The 21,437-nt window shown below is 54.5% G+C and overlaps 1 protein-coding gene across 3 annotated transcripts in view; it reads left to right on the forward strand.

Annotated features, from left to right (window-relative positions):
* The window catches only part of CHCHD6 (coiled-coil-helix-coiled-coil-helix domain containing 6), a 268,755-nt gene extending 249,501 nt beyond the window's left edge, over window positions 1-19,254 (forward strand). For 2 of the 3 annotated variants that reach the window (XM_058566791.1, XM_058566801.1), the window contains 2 exons: window positions 16,185-16,320; window positions 19,030-19,254. In XM_058566791.1, the coding sequence (XP_058422774.1) occupies window positions 16,185-16,320; window positions 19,030-19,035 (142 nt within the window). In that variant the 3' untranslated portion in view covers window positions 19,036-19,254. Of the gene's footprint in view, window positions 1-6,841; window positions 6,913-16,184; window positions 16,321-19,029 lie in introns of those variants that run through there. The other variant, XM_058566804.1, reaches the window with a different exon arrangement.
* The last annotated feature ends 2,183 nt before the right edge of the window (window positions 19,255-21,437 follow it).

Here is a 21,437-nt window from a genome sequence, read left to right on the forward strand (position 1 = left end):
ATCGTTGGATTCTTGGGTGTTTTCCAATTTTTTTGCCAATGTAGTGAACACTGTGACAAACAGCCTTACCTGTCTCTGTGCATTTATTTGTTTAAATCCTTCTAGAGGGAATTACTGGGTCAAAGGATACATATGCACAAAAACTATATATTTATACATATATATTTATATATTGACATTTTACCAACTGGCCCTCCAGAACAGTAGAGGTTCTGTACCAATTTTCACTCCGAACAAGGATGCTAGAGGGTGTCCATTTTCCCAGGACTTCCCAACACAAGATTGTAATAATATTTCTAAAAAACCTCTTTGCCAATCTCAAAAACAACAACAAACAAAACTTCTCCCTTTTAAAACTCCTCGTCTCCTTAGGCGTTAGTGAGGTTAAACCATCTCCTGTGTTGGTGGCCGTGTGTATTTCTTCTTTTGTGAATTGCGTACTTATGGCCTTTGCCCATTTTTCCTTATTATTCCTTTTTAAAAGGTCTTTGTATAATGGTGTTATTAGTATTATATCATTTTTGTTGTGACTGTTTTTCTAGTTAATCTTTTGTTTAACTTTTGCCCTTTGGAAGTTGATTTGGGAATAGGGATCAAAAGTATTTTTGTTGTTGTTCATCTTTCTGTTTGTGACTTATGTTATATTCAAGGGCCTTCCCTCTCCTAGTATCCACAATTTTAGGACTTGTACCTCTATGATTTTATTCTCTGTCATTAAATCATTGTTCCAGGTCATCCTGCTGTGATTGATTTAGGTGTAGGATGTGAAGTACAAAAAACATTTGTTTTTTTCCCAAATGAGGAGTCCTTTGTAAATTCCACCCAATCATATGCTAAATTCCTCGAGTCTATTTCTAGACTCTTTTCCAGAGCCAATCCTGCACGTTGTAAGTATGTTTAAAACATATTATGCAGCTACAGTTATTTAAAATATTAAATATCTAGCAGAGCAAGTTCTTCTGCCTTGATGACCTTTTTCCAAGAGACTGGAGCTTTTTCCAAGAGACTTTCCCCAAGGCTGCTGGGGAAGGCTGGTACGCAGGAGTCTCCGGGGACAGCTGGGTGGGGTGCCATGGCCCAGGCTGGACGTGAGGGAGACTAGCAGCAGGAAAGTGCATTGTGATTGGGAGCAGGAAAGATGAGGAAAAGGCTGGAAAGCAGGGCTCAGTGTGGCCCAGGACAGATGCACCTTTTTAAAGAGGCTCGGGTGGGTGGCCCGGGGCACGCCTGCCAGGTTACGAAGGCACCACGCCGGGCCTGGTAGACGTCTAGTGGGTCAGGAGGATGTGGTCTCTGCCCTGAGAAGCTGTAAGATGGAGCCCCAGAGACTCTTCACTACTGATGCCCTGACTACCGCAGCTGATTTAGGGACTGTCTGCTTCACGCTGGGTATTAGGTGAGGACCGGTGCAAACAGAGGTAATAAACTGTGGTTCCTGCCCCCGGGCACTCCCAGGCCAACGGGGAGGTGGCTCTGCACAGGTTTGGCTGCAGCTGCTTGGTGCCCTCATGGGTGGTGGTAAGTGCCAGCACCCTCATGGGTAAGCAGGGCTGCGGAGCAGAGACCACACTGGATCAGTCACACTTTCCTACAGTCAGAGGGGACAAGAGAGGAAGGAGGCTGGCAGCATGCTCACAGCGGTGCCCATGAGATAGCAGGAAGTGCACGGTGGGCCTGCTGGGGGAGGAGGCCTTGGCCAGCATCCCTGCAGAAGAGGTGCTTGTGTAGTGTGGGGGGTGGGGGGGAGGGTGGTTGTTGCAGAGAAGGAAGGGTGGAGTCCAGGTACAGCCTGGGGAAACTCTGGGCATGTCGAGAGGATGGCCGCAGCGTATTCTCTCACCACCTATTTATTTAGCACCTGCTATGTGCAGCACGGGCCAGGGCTGGGAATAAACGAGCAACGAGAGGAGTTTGCAGGCCAGAGAAGTGAAAGTGTGGCTTGTGACAGCCCTGCATACTATGGACCCCGTGGGCAGGCTCCAGCAGGCACAGCACAGACACATAGTAGGCTCTCAGCCGGCATCTGTAGCACTACCATTCCCAGCACAAAAGCACTTTGGTCCTCCTCAGGGGCCAGGGGACTTGGCAGCAGAGGGAGATGGAGCAGAGTGAAGGCAGGTCAATCTGCTAGGCCATCTGGTGGCCAAGGGCCTGACATTGACAGCCAGGGGTATGGAGGCAGGAGGAGTTGCACGTGCTTGGACGCAGAGGCCCGAGAGAACCAGTGTGTTCGGGAGACAGCGGCAGGTCCCCCGTGTTAGAGCAGAGACAGAGGCTGGGGCGTAGCAAGAGCCCAAGCAGGGAAGTAGGGCAGATGGTGAAGGGCTTTGAGCACCATAGAAAGGGCACCGGATTGCGGCAGTAGGAGCCGAGCAGGGGACGACTGGCTCACAGTCCAGTTACTTGTTAGTCACGCTGGGGCCAGAGTGGAGGGTGCTCGGAGGGTATAGGCGATGGTAGGAAGCCAGTGTAGAGTCCAGGACAGGGATGGGGAGTCTGAATTAGGACAGAGGACACAGGGAAGTGAGAATAGGTTCCTAAAAGATTTGTGAGCCCGAGTAAGCAGGACTCTGCCCTCCACTTTTGTGGACCACAGTGTGATCCTTGCCTCCTCCAGGCAGCCTCCCTCTCCTCCGGTCCCCCTGACTGGGGCGACCCCTGGGCCACATCCAGTCCGCACTGCATGCCTGCCCTCCAGCATAGAGCTCCACATTTATTAGTGTGGTTGCTTGATCCAGGTGTTTCTGCTCCGCTTCGTCAGGGGCTGCATGAGGGTGGGGATGGGAGCTGCTTTTGTTCCCTGTGGGCCCTCCACTGCCCCTCACAGTGTTTGGTTCATAGAAACTATTCACATGCTGGTGCACGCATGGATGGGCAGGTGAGCAGAGGGCCAAGCAAACTCATGATGGCCACAACTGTGACAAAGATAGAGTCAGGACTGGAGTGAAGCCAGATGGGCACCTGAGAGGGGCCAGCATGTTGATGGATGATAGGAACGGGTGGAGAAGGGTGTTCGACAGCTTAGGCCTACAGAAGAAGGGGTTTGCACCGTTCTGATTGAGTCAGGAAACAGAAGCACTCCATGCATTCTGGGCATAAAGGGTCTAATAGAGGATCCAGGGGCTTACACCACCGTTGAGAGTCGCAGGAGGTCGGAGAGCTGCCTCTGAGGGTCAGGGGGCAGGCCTGGAAGATCTCAGCCTCAAGCACGAAAGCTAGTGGTTCTCAAGAGCTCATGGGGAAGCTGCTGGGATTCTCCAGAATCTCTGCGAAGCTCCACCCAGCCGTCTCCACCTCCACAAGCAAAGCAAGTGGTTCTCAAGAGCTGGCCAGCTCAAGAGCTGCTGCAGGTCTCCTGCCTGGCCGCACCCTCTACTTCAGAGAAATGGCGCCTCCCTCTCTCGTCTCTTCCAGACCTCACGTGGTTCCTCTTCTCAGCAGGCTCTGACCTGGAACTCTGCTGGAATTGGGGCAGGGTGGTGACCACAGCCTGAGGTCTGCTAGTGACTCCAGGCGAGTCTCCCTTCGTTAGACTGAGGGTCTTTTTCCTTATACAGATCAACTGTGACTGAAGCAGGCCGCCCAGTGTCTCAGTCCTGGGGACACCTGGGCCAGGTGGCCACCGCTAGCTCTCGGCCTCCTCTTTCAGTGGCTGACTCCTCTGGCGGTCAAGGGCACTGCCTGGACTCCTCCTGTGGGCTCGGAAGCCCATCTGCATCGCAGCATCTCCCGCCTCAGTCCTGGCCTGCAAAGAACGGCCACCACAGACTTTCCAAGGGCACCAGTGCCTCTTCCCCACTTTGTCCCTCAGTGCCTCGGGGACAGACTCCCAGGGACGGGTGAGCAGGCCACGCCTCACGAGTGCCAGCACTTGGATCCTTTCTTCTGTGGCACACCCTGCACAGACGCAGTGTGGCAGCCTCCACCGCTGCCTGGCAATGCTCGAAGGCGGAACTGCTGCTCAGAGTGTCCCATTCCTCCCTTCCTCGCTCCGCCTCACATCAGCCCCTGAAGTTCCTTTGTGTGCATGTGTCCCCTCCTGTGTCAGGTGTGTTCTCATCTCCTGGGGAGAGTGCACTTGTGGGTCTGGAAGCAACCAGTGTGGGGGGTCTCCACACACAGCGCTCCCAGAAGGTGACTGCGCCAGGGTCTTCAGGCAGGAGGAGTCTGACCTCCTCTCGAGGCAGTGGCATTAAAAGGGCCCTGGTGGCCTGTGTGCAACAGTGAGGAGCTGGCCCTGTCTCTGGGTCTCCTGGATGTGGGCAAGTGGGGGGTCCCTGAGGGCGGGGCCGAGGCTTCATCCTTTGAGGGTCTGGCGCACTGTCGGCCCTCAGTAAATAGTCATTACTTGCGAGAAGGCAGTGCTGTTCGTGTACCTGGAGGCAGCACAGTGGGGTGGCTAGGCCTGCACAATAGTGTTTCTCCATGGGAAGTCTTGTGAGAGGAGGAGGGACAGGGTGGGGCAGGGTGGGGCAGGGAGAGGGGAGCAGGACAGAGCAGGTGTCCAGTGAAGGCTGTGGCTTGTGTGAGGCTGTGAAGGCTGCTGGTTTGTGTGAGGAGAATCTTGGTTTACAATGAAGCATTATCATGAAGTTAGTTTGGGCGGAGCCGGCCAGACCTCTGGTTCTGGGAGCCTCGATCTCTTGAGTCTGGCCGGGGTGAAGCACAGAGCTGGAAGGGCAGGCCCAGAGAGTTGGCCATCCTTTTGCAGGAGTTCCTGGGCCCGGCACCTGTGTCGTCATGCTTAGAGAGGTCTCCCTCCAGCTGGTATCGGCAAGGAGGTGAGTGGGGGGGCAGACTAGAAGGAGGGAGGTAAACCAGCCAGCAGGTGACAGAAGTTGTCCAGGTGAAGATGGCGGTGAGGACTCGAAGGGGAAGGGGTGGGGAAAGGAGCCGCCACCTGCAGCCAGGGGCCCTGGAGGAAGTTCAGCGAGCACTGACGCCGGTCCCCTCTGGTGAGGGGCAGTGCTGGGGAGGCTGTGTCCTGAAAGCCCCAGGAGCCCTGAGTGGCCGGCTGTGCCTTCTGCCCCAAGCAGAGCACGCGGGGGCCCTCGCACCCCCCACACCTGCACTACACCACTGAGGGACCTGGATGTGGGCCTCTTGGCAGAAACAGTGCCAGAAAGCTCTTCCCCCCCAGGCGGTCTCGTGTGGCCCTCCTCGGACACCAAAGACCACTGTGACCCTGCTGCCTCCCTCCTCATCTCGGGTGCCCAGAAGGCGCTGGCCTGTGTCCATCCCACACGCCCAGTGGACTGGGAGGGGTCCTTAGGGGAAAGTGCATCCTCTGTTGTTTTTTCAACAAAGGAACAGTGCCAGGAATGGCCCTGCCCCATTCCATGTGGGTGTGTGTGCGTGTGTGTGTGAAGTGACAGTCCCAGGGAAGAATCCTGTCACAAGCAGCCTCTTCTTCACAGAGTCAGCAGCAGCCGGGGGCCAATTGGTGTTTTGTTTCCCCTTGGGAGCAGAGCTCTCCCGCAGCTCTCAGGGGCAGGGCCGTCTCGCCAGGCCTTGGCTCTCAGAATCGCTGCCTCCGCCTGAGGGATGGGGCAGCTGGAGGCCGGCGTTGAGCAGCTGATGGTGATCCCATGTGGCATGTTGATCGATGGCAGGGTCTTTGGGCTCCACTTACCAGGCTGACTGGCACATCATCAATAGCAGCCAGTTAACCAAGTCCTTAACCAGCTGGTCTCATCAGCACCTCAACCCTCAGCCACAGGTTAAAGCAGAAACCTCTCCTGAACAACTAGATTGGACGTGACGAAGATGAATGTCTAATTCACTTGGCATCTCCTTACTGCTGCCTGTAATAAAAAGCCTGCTCCATATATTCACCCCCTGCTGATGTTTCTCTGGAATTAAATATCAAGAGGACATATAATAGCCCAATTCCACACCAGACCAATATTATCAGATTGATGTCAGCAGTGATAATAGAAGCAGGATAAGTTGATGAGATTTCATTTATTAAATAAGAGAGCACACAGAGGGTTTGGGACTGCGCATGTGAGGACACCGCGTGTGCTCGGGCATAAGAGCCGACTGGGTTTGTTCATGAGACCTTCTCCCTGCCAGCACAGAGGCGGGAGGGACAGCCGCTCACTCGTGGCCCACCTGCCGGCACCAGCGCCATGACGGGAGATGCTGTCCCTGCTCTCCCCAGGCCGGCCTCGCTGGTGGGATGTCCTTTCCATTCCCTTTTCCTTCCACCTCTCCAGTTGACTCTGCTCTTTGTCATCAGCTTTGTATAGCTGCACATCCATCATCATCCTCGCTCTCTTCCTGTGGATCATGCTTGCCAGCCCTCCACCTCGCCAGCCCTGCACACTCCCCACTCTGAGTCGGCAGACTTCTGGCTCCATTCAGGAGCCCTGTGTGCCATGTGCTTTGGGGAAAGCGTCTTTTGTTTCTTTTTTGTACCCTTGGCTGTTTCTTCTTTGGAAATTTTTTGGAATTTTCCGAAAGCAAGAGTAGAGCTAAGATGGACACAGTGTGGAGAGCAAGGGCTGTGGAGCCTAACACACCAGGCTCTTATCCTGGCTCCATCTCACTGCTGTGTGACCTTGGGCAAGTCACTTAACCTCTCTGAGACTAGTGTCCCCATCTACAGAATGGGGCAGTAATGCCCAGCTCACAGGAATGTTGTGGACGTGCTTAGGACCTAGCATGCAGTAGGCCCTGGTAGATATTGGTTCTCAGGATGACCAGGACCACAGGCCTGCCCAGATATAATCTCAGATGAGGCCAGATTTTCCGCCTATGCTGTTTACCGAGATAGAAGCATACCCCTCATCATCTCCCCTGTCATAGCCTGATCCTCAGCTTAGATCTCTCCCTCCAGGGAAGGCTTCCTGGGAGCACGGGGAAGAGCTCTACAGACCTGGTCGTGAACTACAGCTCCTTCACTTGTCGATTAGGTGAAGTACGGTGAGTCAGAGGAACCCCGTTCTTCTCTAAGTGGAGATGATACCTCACCGGGTGGCAGAGACCAGACCCTGTGCAGACCATGAGCCTGGCCCTTCGTGGATGCTCATTGAAGGTAGCTGCTGTGGCCCAGGAGTCCTCTGTCACAGAAGAGTACGTGTTACTCTGTTAGAAGGTGACGAGTGATTCGTCTGCCTCCCACTAACGTCCATCCATTGGGCACTCCCAGCTCTGCCTCCAGAGACCAGGTCAGACCTCTTCCCTCATAGCTGACTACATTTCCTAGGACTGCTGTGAGAAGGAGCCAACAATAGGCACCTTTAAGCGACAGGCCTGGCTCTCTCTGAAGGCTGGAGAGGATCCTGTCCCGTGCCCTTCTCCAGGCTTCTGGTGTTGCCAGCAGGCCTTGGCATTCCTTGGCTTGTAGGCGTATCACTCTAGTCTCATGACCTTCTCCCTGTGTCTCTGTGTCTCTCCTCTTCTTATAAGAATACCAGTCATATTGGATTAGGGCCCTCTCTATCCTAGAATGACCTCATCCTACCTAACTGTATCTGCAGTGACCCTGTTTCCAGTTAAGGTCACATTCTGAGGGTTTGAGAAGGACCTGAATTTTGGGGGGAGACTGTCCAAGCCAATGACCTTCACATGTGTGCGGATAGTTCTCAGGAGCCCTGACCTCACAACCATATTAAGTTGTCTTCTCTAGACAACATTTTTGGTTACAAATGACAGACACCCAACCCAAGCTAACATAAGCCAAAGACTGAGTGTATTATCCTGCGCTACAGGAAAGCTAAAAACAGTTCCTAACTGTGAATCGAGAAGCCCAAATGGTGTGAGGGTCTGTTTCCTACTGGGTTGTGGCCATGGCTGTTGGAGGCCCAGTTTTATATCTTCCCTTCGGGTGTGTGGTTTCAGCCCTGTACCTTTCATTGGGCCAATGAGGCTGTGAGACCGTACTAGCCCAGGCTCGATCGTGTAGACCAAAACCCTGTCCCCTGGCCAGCGAGGGTAGAGCTACGTGGGGTGGAGGGGAGATGCTGGAAGCTGGAAAGGGTACATCCACTTCGTGTGGTGGTCGTGCTGTGTGAGTCAGGTGCAGCAATGATGAGTGTGTGGCACAGTTGCTGCTTCATAAAGCTCAGTTCCCTTCCTTCCTAATGTCCCTGCATGGCGGAGTCTGGGGAACTGTCACCTGGGCACTCCCTTCAGGGCACACCCAGTCACATGCTTTCACCATGCAGCTCCGAGCCTGCCCTGGGCTCTCCAAACCTTGTGTGGAGACAGACAGGTGGACATGTCAGAATCCAGTGATGTGCGTGCCAATGAGGGCATACCGAAGAGGTTCCTGCAGGCAGGGAAGGCTGCTCAAAGCTTTGTCCCATGGATGGTGGGAGTGAGACTCTATCCATGAGAGAAGGAACAGATGCGAACAGGAGGAGCCCCTAGGTCCCCAGGCCATGTTCTGGGTGCTTCCCCGTGCGGCGGCTGTGCCTGGGGAAAAGTGAGGGTGAGGCCAAGAGGCGGGCGGGCTACCAATGGCCTGAGACCGATGTTCTCACCCAGCTCGTGAGGTGCTGGGGACACAGCCTGCCCTCTTAGGGCACTCAGGCTAGTGGCACAGTGATGTCAATCACACAGCTAAACACAGGTGACAGATGGCAGTACCAGGGTGTGTGTGGGCCGCTCCAGGGCCATGGGAATGCAGGGGGGCAGTAGGTCTGCAGTAAGGCTCAGACCTGACAGCTGGCCCTGCTTGTCAGATTGTGAGCGTGAGGCAAGCTGCTGGGTCTCTCTGAGCACTGTTTCTTCATTGAAGATAAGCTAAGGAAAGGTATAGCTGGGGATGCCAAGGTGAAGATGTGCTCTGTGCCCTTTGGGCACTGACGGGCCACGGTGGGGGCACAAGGAAGCAGACCTCGAGACTGTAGAGAGTGGCATGGGGGAGGGAAGCTGGTAGGGCAAGGGAGAGCTCAGGGGGATCTGGGCCTCCAAAGGCCTAGGCAGTAGACGGGAGAGGAGGACCTTCCACGAGGATTCTTATGGCCAATGAGAAGGCCTGGGGGAGTCTGCTCTGGGAAGCTCGTAGAATTGGAGGGAGGAGGGGCAGAGGAGGCAAGACACAGGCAGGTTTGGCCTCTACAAACCTGAGCCAGAGGCCCGGTGGAGCATCTGATGGGGATAGAGGCCTCTGGGGATGGAGGATGGAGGATAGTTGGAGGCAGGGAGAGCAGTGAGTAGCATCTAGAGCCACCCAGATAAGGGTGATTTAGGTCACCAGGGATGGAGAGAATGAGTTTGGGAGGGGGAATGGATGCATCTTCAGTTTTCAGTTTGATTGGAGAGGTAGGGCTAGTATGGTTAGAAGATACGAGAAAGATATCTAGAATGAAGATGGGGAGAGAAATCTAGAATGCAGACAAGAGGGACACATCTAGAATGAAGACAAGAGGGAGACATGTAGAACAAGGATGAGAGGGAGGCATCTAGAGTGAAGGCAGGGGAGACGTCTAGAATGAAAGAGGGGGAGACATCTAGAATGAAGACAAGAGGGAGACACCTAGAATGAAGGCAGAGGGAAACATCTAGAATGAAGGCAGAGGGAGACATCTAGAATGAAAACAAGAGGGAGACATCTAGAATGAAGGCGGGGGAGACACCTAGAGTGAAGGCAGAGGGAGAAATCTAGAATGAAGACGGGGGAGACATCTAGAATAAAGACAGAGGGAGACATCTAGAATGAAGGCAGAGGGAGACGTCTAGAATGAAGGCATGGGGAGACGTCTAGAATGAAGACAGAAGGAGACGTCTAGAATGAAGGCAGAGGGAAACATCTAGAATGAAGAGAGAGAGGTGTCTAGAATGAAGGCAGAGGGACACATCTAGAATGAAGAGAGAGAGGTGTCTAGAATGAAGACAGAGGGACACATCTAGAATGGACGCGGGGGTACATCTGGAATGAAGGCCGGGGGAGACAACTAGAATGAAGGCTGGGAGGGACATCTAGAATGAAGGCAGGGGGAGACATCTAGAATGAAGGCAAAGGGGGACATCTAGAGTGAAGGCAGAGGGGGACATCTAGAATGAAGACGGGTACATGTAGAATTAAGGCAGGGGGAGACATCTAGAAAGAAGGCAGGAGGAGATGTCTAGAATGAAGACTGGGGGAGACGTCTACGATGAAGACAGAAGGAGACATCTAGAATGAAGGCAGAGGGAGACATCTAGAGTGAAAACAAGAGGGAGACATCCAGAATGAAGGCAGAGGGAGACGTCTAGAATGAAGGCAGGGGGAGACGTCTAGAATGAAGGCAGGAGAAGACATTTAGAATGAAGGTGGGGGGAGACATCTAGAACAAAGGCAGAGGGAGACATCTGGAATGACTCCAGGTCCAACTGGGGTGGGCAACGGGAGGGATAGCAATACCACTCACCAAGACAGGAAACTAGAGAAGGGACACAGGTTTCTTGGTGCTAAATGGCGAATTCTGTTGAGGAAATGGCAAATCAGGGCTAGCAAGGGATGCTAAGAGGGAAGGCTCCAGGGGCCTTCGCTATACAGGGGTCTTGAGCTCTGGAGGGGAAATTGCTGGAATGGACCTGGGGCTTACCAGTTGGGTAAAGAGAAGTCAGGGCTGGCAGGAGTGATTGATGAGAGAGCCCAGGGGTCTGCACAGCAAAGGAAAAGGAGTGAGGGCCCTTTGTGACCAGAGTGGGTGGGGAGGGGTGCGGGTGGCCTGAAGGAGGAAGGGATCCCGGTGTGCGGTGCCTGTGGTGAGAGTAGTGCCCACTTCTCAGACAGGGAGCGGGGCAGTAGTCCGGAGTGTTCAAGGGCAACTCTTCACCACTCTCCTCGTGGGCCTGACAGTGTGTGGTACAGTGGGATGGGGAGGGAGGAGTGTGTTTTTATTCTTGGCTAATGCTTTGCCTTTGTCTAATGTTCTTTATCACTACTCTTATCATGGAAGCATGTTATTACCACCAAAGAGGTAGAACTCTGGTTCATGGGCAGCACTGGGGGGTGAGTGCATGATGCTGAATGCCCAGAGGCATCATGGTGTCGGCACAGCCTGTTAGCCTTTCTGAGGCCCTCACTCCCCAGCGTCTGTGTTGTGCCCCTGGTGACTGGTCAGCCATGGGGCCTGTTGTCTGAGTAGACAGTGCAGCACTTAGAGTCCAGTGGTTTCTGCCACCTGCTCACCGTGTGCCCCGCCTGTGGCCATCACGCCTGCCCTCGGGGCTGTCGGGGAGGCGAGATGTGGAAGTCTTTGTGCAGGTAGAGCAGCCTTCAGCCTGTTTTCAGAGTGCCCCTGACACCGTAGGACTGGGGCTGTGCTGGTGTAGAGGACCAGCCCCCATGTGCCGAGGCCCAGACAGCTCTGCATGGTGGGGCCCTCCCCATCTGACTCCTGACCACACAGTGGAAAGTGGCAAAGCCAGAGCCTTGCCTCAGTTTTGTCTCACCTCAAAACCTGTGTTCTGCCTGCTGGCCCACAGGGCTCCAGGCTCAGGGGTCTGCTGGCTCCTTGAAGAAAGGATGCCATGATTGGTGTCTTAAGATTCCTGGGGCAAGAGGCACCAATGAGGCTTGGGTGAGATCTGAACTGTGTCTGGAATGATATCAAAGCTGAGGTTAGAGGGAAAGGGACATGCCCAGACATGTCCCACTGTCAAGTCTACATCTGGAGTCCTAACCCCCAAGGCCTCCTTGTCTTAGCTCTTCTCCACCAAATGCCACCAGTAACACCGGCCTCCCTTCCTCAGCTCTTCTTCCCACCCTACCCCGACCCCTGCCCCACCAGGGTTTCCCACACTGACAACCAGGTTGCTAATGAGAGCAGCACTTCACAACAGAGACTGTCCTACATGCTCCTGTCTGGTCTTCCTCATCGCCAGGGCAGGCGGTGTTCCCATGGTGCAGATGAGGAAAGTAAGGGCTGGTGAGAGGAGCTGACTTCCTTAGCATTGGCCATGAGCCTTTCTGACTTGGGTGGCATGAACCCCCTCAAAGCCGCACAGACCATTAGATCTCAACACACAAAGGGCATGCTCATGGCAGTGAACGACCCTCAGATAGGGGACTGGGACTTACCCAATGCCTAGAAAGTTCACAGCACGCTTTGGATACATTTTTTGTGTATTTGAAGAGCAGCTGTTCACAAGACTGAATGTTTCTAAAACTCGGAGCTGTTTTGTATTGTTGGGGAAGAGGGAGAATCCTCCTTCTGCCCTTTCCCTTAAGGTTCTATGGCTGGCCAAATAAAAGACAGGTTAGCAGGAGAAAATAATACCAGGTTTAATAATATGTATACATTGGGAGAAATCAGGGAAACTGAGTTTCTCAACACATGGCAGTGATTTTCACTTTAAATAGATTTAGATAAAGGCAAAGGAGGACGTTTGGGGTGGGGAGGAAGACAGGAGGGAGAAAGAAATCACAGTAATCAAGAGTATGTAAATTTAAGTCCTCTCCTTCCATACTGAAAAGAGTTTCCAGAGATAAGATCGTCCCCCCTCTTCCCTGTACAGAGAGGGAGATACCTTTACAAATGGAGATTTCTCTTACAAATGTAAATGTTTGTCTGACAACCCTTTACAGGGCCACCTAGAGAATGTGGCCGAGGAAAGACAGAATTTTTCATAAAATGAGCTTCTTGGTGCCTTTCCTATTGCAGCATCTTATTTTACATTATATTACAGCCATCATATGGTAGTGGCTCCTTCCTGGAACAGGTCTTCTGTGTTAAATTCTTTATGCAGTTTGGGGGAGGTCAAATGTCCATCGGAGAAAATAATCAAGGTAAAGAGATGTATTTCAGGGGGGCCAATTTTGATCTCCCACAGTATGTAGTGTAAACGGGTTGCCATGGACCAGGGCCAGTGGGCCTGTGCTTGGATGGAATGTATCTGCTTTATTGGCTGGTCTGACCCAGGCCTAGCCCTGCCTTGCTTCAGAGAAAGCCTTTCATTTGGAGAGCTGTGCTCTCCCTGTCCTGTGCCATTCAGAGCCGTTTTGCAGGCAAATGGGTGAAATTTCTTCCAGTTGACATTTGCCTGACATTCTGTCTCCTCATATTGTTCCTGTCCCAGAGGAGAGAGGCCTCTGCAATCCCAGAGGTGATCCTGGTGTTGAAGGGATGGGTTTCACCACGGCCCACTTTTTCCTGAACTGGGAGCCCACTGGGTGTTCTGTGAGGTTTGCCCTCATAACACACAGGGGCCGTTGTCCAGGGACCTGAAGCCACAGGAGGAGGGGACAGAGGGAGAGGGACAAATTATGAAGCGACTGCTCTGCCCATTTACAAGCTGCAAAGTGAGAATGAGGGTCTCTGTTGTAGGTCTGGGAGGGGAGGCTCTGCAGGCCACACCACTCAGCCCAGGCCACTCTGACCTACCTGTCCTCTCCAGGACACCTCTTTCCACACAGACCTGTAAGCCTTGCACAGACTTGCAGCTCAGAACAGCTCTGCCTCTGCTTGGCTTGGTGCTTCCCCCAACTATAGAAGCCTGCTGTGTACCTGCCAGCCCCTGAGCTGCAGTCAGGAGCAGGCGCTCATAGGGGTCACTTGATGGCAAGGGTGCAACTTCAAGGGAGTCCGAAAGACAGTGCAATCAAACCTGTGCCCTCGGAAAGCTGCTGGTATAGGGGACAGTGGGTAAGCCAGAGCAGAACAGGGCTGGTGAGAAAGGACAGCTGAGGGGCTGGGAGAGAGCCCACAAGCAGATAAGGCCTCACAGGCGTCTCCCTGCCAAGGGCAGTTCTGAAACAGGAAAGGAACGTGTGTGCCTCCCCAGAACGGAGACCAGAGATTACAACAAGGAGAGGAGGATAGTTGGGTTGGAGGGCGAAAAGCAAAGAGCTACAAGTTCACAATGTTCCTACGGAAGAACATCAGAGCCGTTGGAACCAAGGCAATAAGCATAGTCACAGAGAGAACTTACCTGAGATGAAATGCCCATCAAAAGGCTGGTGTCCTCCGAGAAGAAGTCCATTTGAAAAGGCCCATAGTTAGATGCATCCATGTCAAAAAGTTTTAAATACAAGAATGGAGAAGCATTCTACAGGCATTGGGGGGCATCAGGGGATGGCCCCAGTTATAGCCTGCCCCAGATGACTCTGCTGTGGCAGACAGAACCCAGCGAAGGGGATCCCAGGGTCTGAGAGGACAGGGCTGAATCCTGGGAGCCCACTTGTCTTTCATGTGTGTGAAGAAGAGAGGTTAGTGCTGAGAAGAGACACCTCATTTCTTAAGTAAGAAATCTCTAAGACTCTGTCCATGCCGTGGACGTGAACTGGAACTGTGGACTCAAGGACTGGAGTGGCGTGGAGGTCAAGGGCTGGCCTGCTCTCTGGGGTTGCATCCTCAGAACCTAATGGAGCCGCACGTCGTCAGAGCGGGGCCCCGTCCCTGCTGCTCCCTTCCCTCCCAGAAGGGGGACTGCGGCTTCTCCCAGCACACCCTTTGCCTTACGAGTCTCAAACCTCAGTGTTGGCCTAGCACGGGAGCCGTTGGCAGCTGCTTCCCCCACTCATCCTCCTGCTTCTTCAGTTTATAAACCTCCATTTTGTTCCAGCCCTGGGCGTGAGTCTTATTGGTCTTAGCTAAACACGGTCTTTTCACTTCCCTCGTTAATGACTGTTTTCTGAGTGGGCGCATGACCCAGTTCCGGCCAGTGGGGAAAGGAGAGAGCTGGTGTGTGTGAGAGAGCAGGCCTGAGGATGACAGCCAGTACAGGGGATGGTGCAGGGGAAGAAGGGGGCCCCGGGCCCAGCATGGCCTCCTTGACACCAGAAGTGCCGCTTGTAGACCTGTGAAGTGGGCCAGTCAAGTACTGGGTGTCTCACCTCCTAAGTCACCCGGGATTGCGCTGCTTGCTGTTCTTGACTGATGAACTCAGTTTGTTTGAGTATCTTAAAGTAGTAATGGTGCGGCTCCGTTCCAGCACCTACTACATGGCTAGATTTTTAAAATATGGAGATAGTGGGCCAGAAGAATTATTAACCTACAAGTCTCCCCCCATGTGGCAGGAGCAGAGCTGCATAAAGCAGAGTAGTGATCCTTTCATTGCTAAGAACCGTGAGGGGTGGTTTTCTGCATTTTTACGACTCCCTTTGAATGCCCTGGACCATGGTGGTGTTTAATCTGAAAGGCCACATCAGGTGCTGTGATTACGTCTACAGCTGCAAAGGTTCCTGTGTGGACCTGGCCTGAAAACCAAGTCGGAAAACCAATCTGAGGACACAGTGTGATCAAAACCATGTAAATAAATATATCCTGGCTCCCTCACTTCTAGCTGTGTGACCTTGGGCAAGTGACTTAACTTCTCTGTACCTCAATTTCCTGATTTTTAAAAGGGGATGATAAACATAGCACTAGCATGTACTGCATAGAGCTGTTAGGAGGAGTCAATGAGTAAGGTGGTGCCTGGCGCAAAGTGAGCGTTGTGGGGGTGGGGGTGTGTGTGTGAGAGAGAGAGAGTGTGTGTGAGAGCATGTGAGAGAGTGTGTGCGTGCACACGTGTGAGAGAGGCAGAAAGAAGAAGGGAGAGGAGGGGAGAGGAAGGGCAGCAGGACAGAAGTCAGGGAGGAGACAAACGGTCAGAGAGTAAACCAAGGACGCTGCCGACCAACTTCAGCATAATCTTTATTTCACTTTTTTTGTTTCTGTTTCGTATTTTTAAAAAGAGGACATATTCATTTTTGTAGGTTCTAAACCTACTTTGATAAACGAAGAAAGAAAAAATAGTAAAGTACCCCCAAAATACTGCAGTGGTTATCTCTAAGAGTGAGATTTTGAAAATTTTTATTTCTTTTTTAGATATTTCTGTAGTTTTCCTCATTGTGCATGTATTAGCTTTGAAATCAGAAAAACGACTTGGTATGAGAAAATGGCTGCAGTGTGTATAATCGCTGGGTCGCAGTCGGTGGACACCTCAGGTGGGAGGGGCCCTGGAAGGCGGCGAGCACAGCTTCGGGGTCCTCTGGCTGGCCTCCTTGGCCCCTCTCCCGTTAGGGCAAGAGCCGGGTAGAGCCCCCACCCCCGGCCCCATCCTCTCAGCGTCTGCTGCTGCATGAGCCCCAGCCCCCGCGGTGCTTGACTCCCTGCCTCCCCCTGCTTCTCTCTGAGGGGTAACTGGACGCTGATGGCCAGCAGGTGCCTAGCCTGAGGTCTGACGTGTGGTGTTGAGTGAGTAAGCCGATTCCCTCCCCTGTCCACTGGGACCGAGCCCCAGGCCCCTGCTCTCTGTCCCCGCAGGCCCCGCAGGCTGGAGCCCGTGTGCTCAGGGCTGCAGGCCCAGATCCTCCGCTGCTACCACGACCACCTGCAGGAGGTGCTGCTGTGCTCCGAGCTGGTCAAGGCCTACCAGCACTGCGTGAGCGCCGCCCACAAGGTAAGGCCGGGCCGTGCCCTCCTGGCCCGCTGTGGGGGCGTGGGACGGGCACCCCGAGTGCTGGCCTCTGTCTGCGTCTGTCTGCCAAGTCAGACTTGCTAACCTCCAGGTCTCTGCCTTTGCACAGGGAGGGACTCTTAGGCCTTAGACGTCCTCAGTCACCTCCTGGTTCGGGTGTTCTGCCCGGCCATTCCCACGAGGGCTCTTGGCCATCTCGACTACGAAAAGGGGGCCATGTGGTTGTTGGGCCCCACTAGGCTGAGCATGGGAGCAGCACTGGGTAAAGTCAGGTGCCACTTTCAAGGGGCCGGCCACCTAGTTAAGGGCATGCATGGGCCACCCACTTCTTACCTTTGGGCACTTGGGGGTGGGAGCACGGAAGAGGGCCTCGGTGCAGGGTAGGGGTCGTGGAAGGGCAAGGACAGCCCTGTGGAAGGGGGAAGAGCCGTCGGGTTTGGGGAAGTGGGGGAGCGGTGCTGCCAGCCTGAGAGGGTGAGAGGCTGAGGGTCCTTCTCTGTCCCCACAGTCCTGTGCTGTCCAAAGTGGCATGCCAGGGCCCAGCCTCTAGTGAGTGGAGGAGGCACGGTGGGCCCAGGTCTCCTGCACTCCCCAGTCCTGCTTCAGGGGGACTGCGGCCTGTCTTAGAGGGCTGAGGCTGGCAGCGGCCCTCCCCTGAGACATGGTCCCAAGGCCTTGCCCTCCTTCCCTAACCCTCCCAGCCAGCTCCCATTGCCCTCCTCCTACCTCCCCTAGTTCCTGTTCCTCTTCTTGACAATTCTGTCTCCCTTCTCAGTCCCTCCCTTAACTGCTCCAGGCTGGGCCTGGTTCCTCCCCACCCTGACACAGCAACCCCCACCTAGGGGCATGGCCTTCACTCCTGGAGCACTTGGCTTGGAGCTCGCCAGAGGGCTGGTGTGTTTGTTGAAAGAACAGTAGGACGGTGGGACGGTAGGACGGGACATTCTTCCCCTGGAAAAGCCTCTTTTGCGTGAGTAGGAGACAAGCTGCTGTAGGTTTTGGTGGTGGAAAGGCTGAAGTCTGAGGTCAAGTGGCCATCGGGCCTGGTCTGGTGGAATCTTCTGCTCAATAGCCCAGCCTCTCCAGAGCCCTCCTCACTTTTCTGCCAGCTCGGGCCGCAGCTCTGCCCTGCTCACACTCGCCCCGGGCTGGGTACAACCCAGACCAGTACCTGCTGCCCTGCATCGGCTCTGGGCTCAGGGACACAGCGAGGAGAACAGAACAGAGCCCAGTAGCCCCGTTGTGGAGCATGGAAAGCCGTTTGCTCGATTTCAGATTGAGCAGGAAAGACACTGCCATCCGTCCCTGTGGTATTGTCGACAGAAGGAGCCGGGAGCTGGGCCAGCTGCGCTGGACCACGCCGTGTGGGCTATGGGAACGGGTGGCTCTCCTCGTGCCCCTCCACATCTACCAAGGTCTTTGTGGAGGCCAGTACACCAATCCTTTCTCCTTCCGGGATCAAAGGGCCGTTCCAAGCCCCTGCTCACCATGCACCTAACTTTTCCCAAGGGAAAGACTTGGGGTTGTGCTGTGGCCCCCTTGGCTCCCTGGCGGAGCCCTTGTCCAGCCCAGCCCCAACTCTGTCCTCCCTCGCTCCATCCGGGCCCCAGGGCCATGGCAGTTTTCAGCCCCCTCCCCACAGCAGGGTATATCTTTAACAAACACATCTCACCAATATATCTTCATTGCACCGAGGCAAAAATGTGATTACAAAGGAAGACAGATTGCATTTAACTCCAGTGTGTTCTCTGTAGCTCCAGCACGCTTGAGAGAGGCTCTGGGGCACTGCCAGGCCTGGCTCCCTCCTTCCTGGCCCCCACCCCCTGGCATTATTAAAGCCTAAATTGGAGACTGAGCAACTGGCAGCCGCAGAGGCCGGCCTGCTCCCACCGTGCTGCGTCTGCAGCCTTCCTTCGGGGAAAGCGTGTTCGGCCCGCCTCCCGCAGGGCCTCGGTGCGCAGACACTCAGGTTGCACCTTGTGCGTGCAGTGCAGCAAGTGCCTGAGAAACTCCCGCTGCCCTCAGCCAGACTCCGCCAGAGATGGCGAGTTAAAGGATCCCTAATAGTGATTTGCTTCTGGAAGTGGCCGGGGGGCAGGAACCCTTGTGTCTGGCAGCGAGGGAGTGGGTATAGGACAGAGGCCCACCTGGTCAGGAGCTGGGGCAGGGGGCACCTCCCCAGAGCTCCTGGGACAAGCCCCAGCACCTGTGGGGTGCCTTCCAAGCCCAGGGATGTGTGCATGTGTGTGGATGTGGATAGTGCCTCGAAGCAGGTTCCAGCAAGCAACAGCCTGATCGGGAGGACTCGTACATTCCAGAGCACACTCTCCAAGTGGTTTCACTTAGGATATTCTGAGTGGTTAAGTAAGAGAACAGAGGGGAGACCTCAGTGGGGCAAAGGAGAATTGGGCTGAGAGCTGTCTCTACATGGGGTGGGGTGGGGAGGTCAGACGAGCAGAGGGCCCATGTTAGCTGGTCGCTGTGGGCATGTGCTGAGTGGGCACTGGGCGTAGAGGTGAAGAGGCCCAGTCCGAGGTCTCGGGGACCAGCTGGGGAGGACAGCTTCCACTAAAGGGTTGCACTCATGGGGCACTCGAGAACTTGGGGCCCTCTTGGAGCCGAGGCCGGGGGGATGTGCAGGTCCTGGCAGAAGTGGGCTGTGACTGAACTCTGACTTGTTCTCCTTTGTAGGGTTGAGGAGCAGCCATCACTCCTGGCCCTGGCAGTGACTTGGAGCCCTGAAGAAGGGTCTGGTGATGGAACCACAGTCCACAGACCCCTGGGCCACAGCCATCATGCCCGGCCATCCCCCGTTTGGCGCCTGAGGATGCCTCTGTGCCATGTGCTTAAGAAATAGAGTATGTGCAACTGTCCGAAAACAAATAAAGCTCGTGTCTTGGTCCTCAGTCATTCTCTCTGCAGCAGACAGTCACCACTGCCGCCTCTGTGTCCAGCCCTGTGCCAGACCCTGGAAATGCAGGCAGAGTGAGATAGGCTGCTCCCCTCGGGGAGGACTGGGCCCAGCAGGGAAGACAGGCATGGAAATCCATAATTATGCTGCAGCAGCAAAAGGCCACCCAGAAGCGGGTGTGAGATGAAATGAGGGAAAAGCAATTCTTTCCAGGGAGGGAGCAGGGAGAACAGGCCAGCTTCCTGACAGAGGCTCTCTGAGCTCCAGCGTGAAATCTGCATGGATGACTGGGATCCCCAACGCAGGCTGGGGGAGAACAGGCCACGCCCAGGTGGGCATTTGCAGAGAGCAAAATGGGGGCTGGGCAGGGCAGGGGCTCTCCAGCAGGGAGCAGCACTGTCCAGTGCCTCTGAATGACACCTCCCTGGCTCTTGGGGGAGGGAGGGTTTGAGGGGCACAGGACACCTGAGGGCAGGGTAACCATGGGAGGACGGTGGACGGGTCAGGGGACAGACCAGGGCAAGGCTTAGGAGCTGAAACTGGCAGGACTCTGGATTTGAGTGGGTGTGTGGTAGATCAAGGATGATTTCCAAATTTCTGCATTGAGTGCTGGTGATTCTACGGACTTCAACAAAGGAGACCGGGAGTTGAGAAAGGCAGATGACACCTGGGTTGGGATGTGGTCTGCTGCTCACTTGGTGTCCAAACACTGGCCCGCCAGTCCGTGACCTTGGCAGGATCCCCAGCTAGGGTGCCTTGACCACACCCAGGCTGCACTCCGGCCTGGCCTGGTACTGTGTGAGGCAGCAGGAGGAGTTTGGGGTGGAGCTTCTGATCCACTGACTGCTCCGCTGGTGACCTTGGATGTCCTGCTAGGGTTCCTTTGGAGAGTCCCAAGCCATCTGGAGCTAAGAGCCTGCGATCTGGACTCAGGCTTTGCAGCCCAAACATCTCTGCACATCCCAGATTGTCACATGCAAAGCTCAAGTGGGAGTTGAGGCTTAGCAGTGTCCAGTTGTCTGGGCAGGTAGCACAAGGCAGTTTTATTCAGCCACACTGCATGCTGGCTGCGAGGAAAAGAGCTTTGAGAGATGCCCTCTCTAGAAGGTGTGGGTCAGTTTACCAAACCCGCAAGGAGACGGTCAGCCAACATGCGGAGGTGAGTGGCCAGGGTAGGGGTCAGGGCGCCCTGGCCTGAGCCTCCCCTCACCTCGCCTGGCAGCCCAGGGAGGGGCTGGCCCCCTGTGGGGTCAGCCCAGTGGGATGGCAGTTCACCTGGCTGACTGACCTTAGGTGACATCAGAGCTGGAAACTGCTGAGACCCTTCTGAGACTCCCTCAGAAGCCTGTGGCCAGGGCTTTGTCCAACTTCCAGATCTCACAGGAATAACTCTCAGACTCTATCCTCCTACCCAGGAGTCAGTTGGGGGCAGCTGTGTGTGTGTGCACAGGTCTGTATGTACTTGTCCATCTGTATGTGCACAGGTCTCTGTGACTTGTCCATCTGTGTGTGTGCACAGATGTGCATTTGTACTTGTGTTTGTGCGCAGGCAGCCAGCCATGCTCACCACCTGCTAATGCTCCCAGGCTCTCTCCAGCTGGATCTCAGCCCATTTCCCTGAATCCCCTGGTGTCAGAACCAAGCTTCCCTTGCCTGATCTCCATCCCTCCCCTACTGGGAACTTAGGAGGTGTGTGTCCAGAGCCATCCGTGTCATTGTATTGGAGTGTGAGTGTAGGGGGGCCGTGCATGCGCATATGTGTGTGCATTTGTGCATGGCATGCTTAAGTGTGGACCTGTGTCTCCAGTCCCTCCACGTGGCCATACATGGTAGGAATGAGAGCAGGCCTGAGAGAGCATCACATGGGTGAGGGGGTATCCAGTGGGGTGTGGACCTGGAAGCAGACGTTCCTGGGCTCAGCTCCCACTGCATGACTGTTGAAAGGGAGTGTTAATACCCATCCCACCCACTCGCTGGGGGATTAAATATGATGATGTTGGCTGTGACATCCATTCCAACCAGGAAACCAGAAAGCACTGTGATTATTTGAACAGAGGGAATTGAATGCAGGGAGTTTATCACAAAGGAGGTGGAGGAGCTGAAAACCTAAATGGGATGGTGTAATAACCCAGGAATTAGCAGTTTCCTCAGAGTAGGACGCTCCCATCCCCCCAGAGCTGGAGGGACA

Source organism: Diceros bicornis, chromosome 2 (genome assembly GCF_020826845.1).
Source record: "Diceros bicornis minor isolate mBicDic1 chromosome 2, mDicBic1.mat.cur, whole genome shotgun sequence".
Lineage (NCBI taxonomy): Eukaryota > Metazoa > Chordata > Mammalia > Perissodactyla > Rhinocerotidae > Diceros > Diceros bicornis.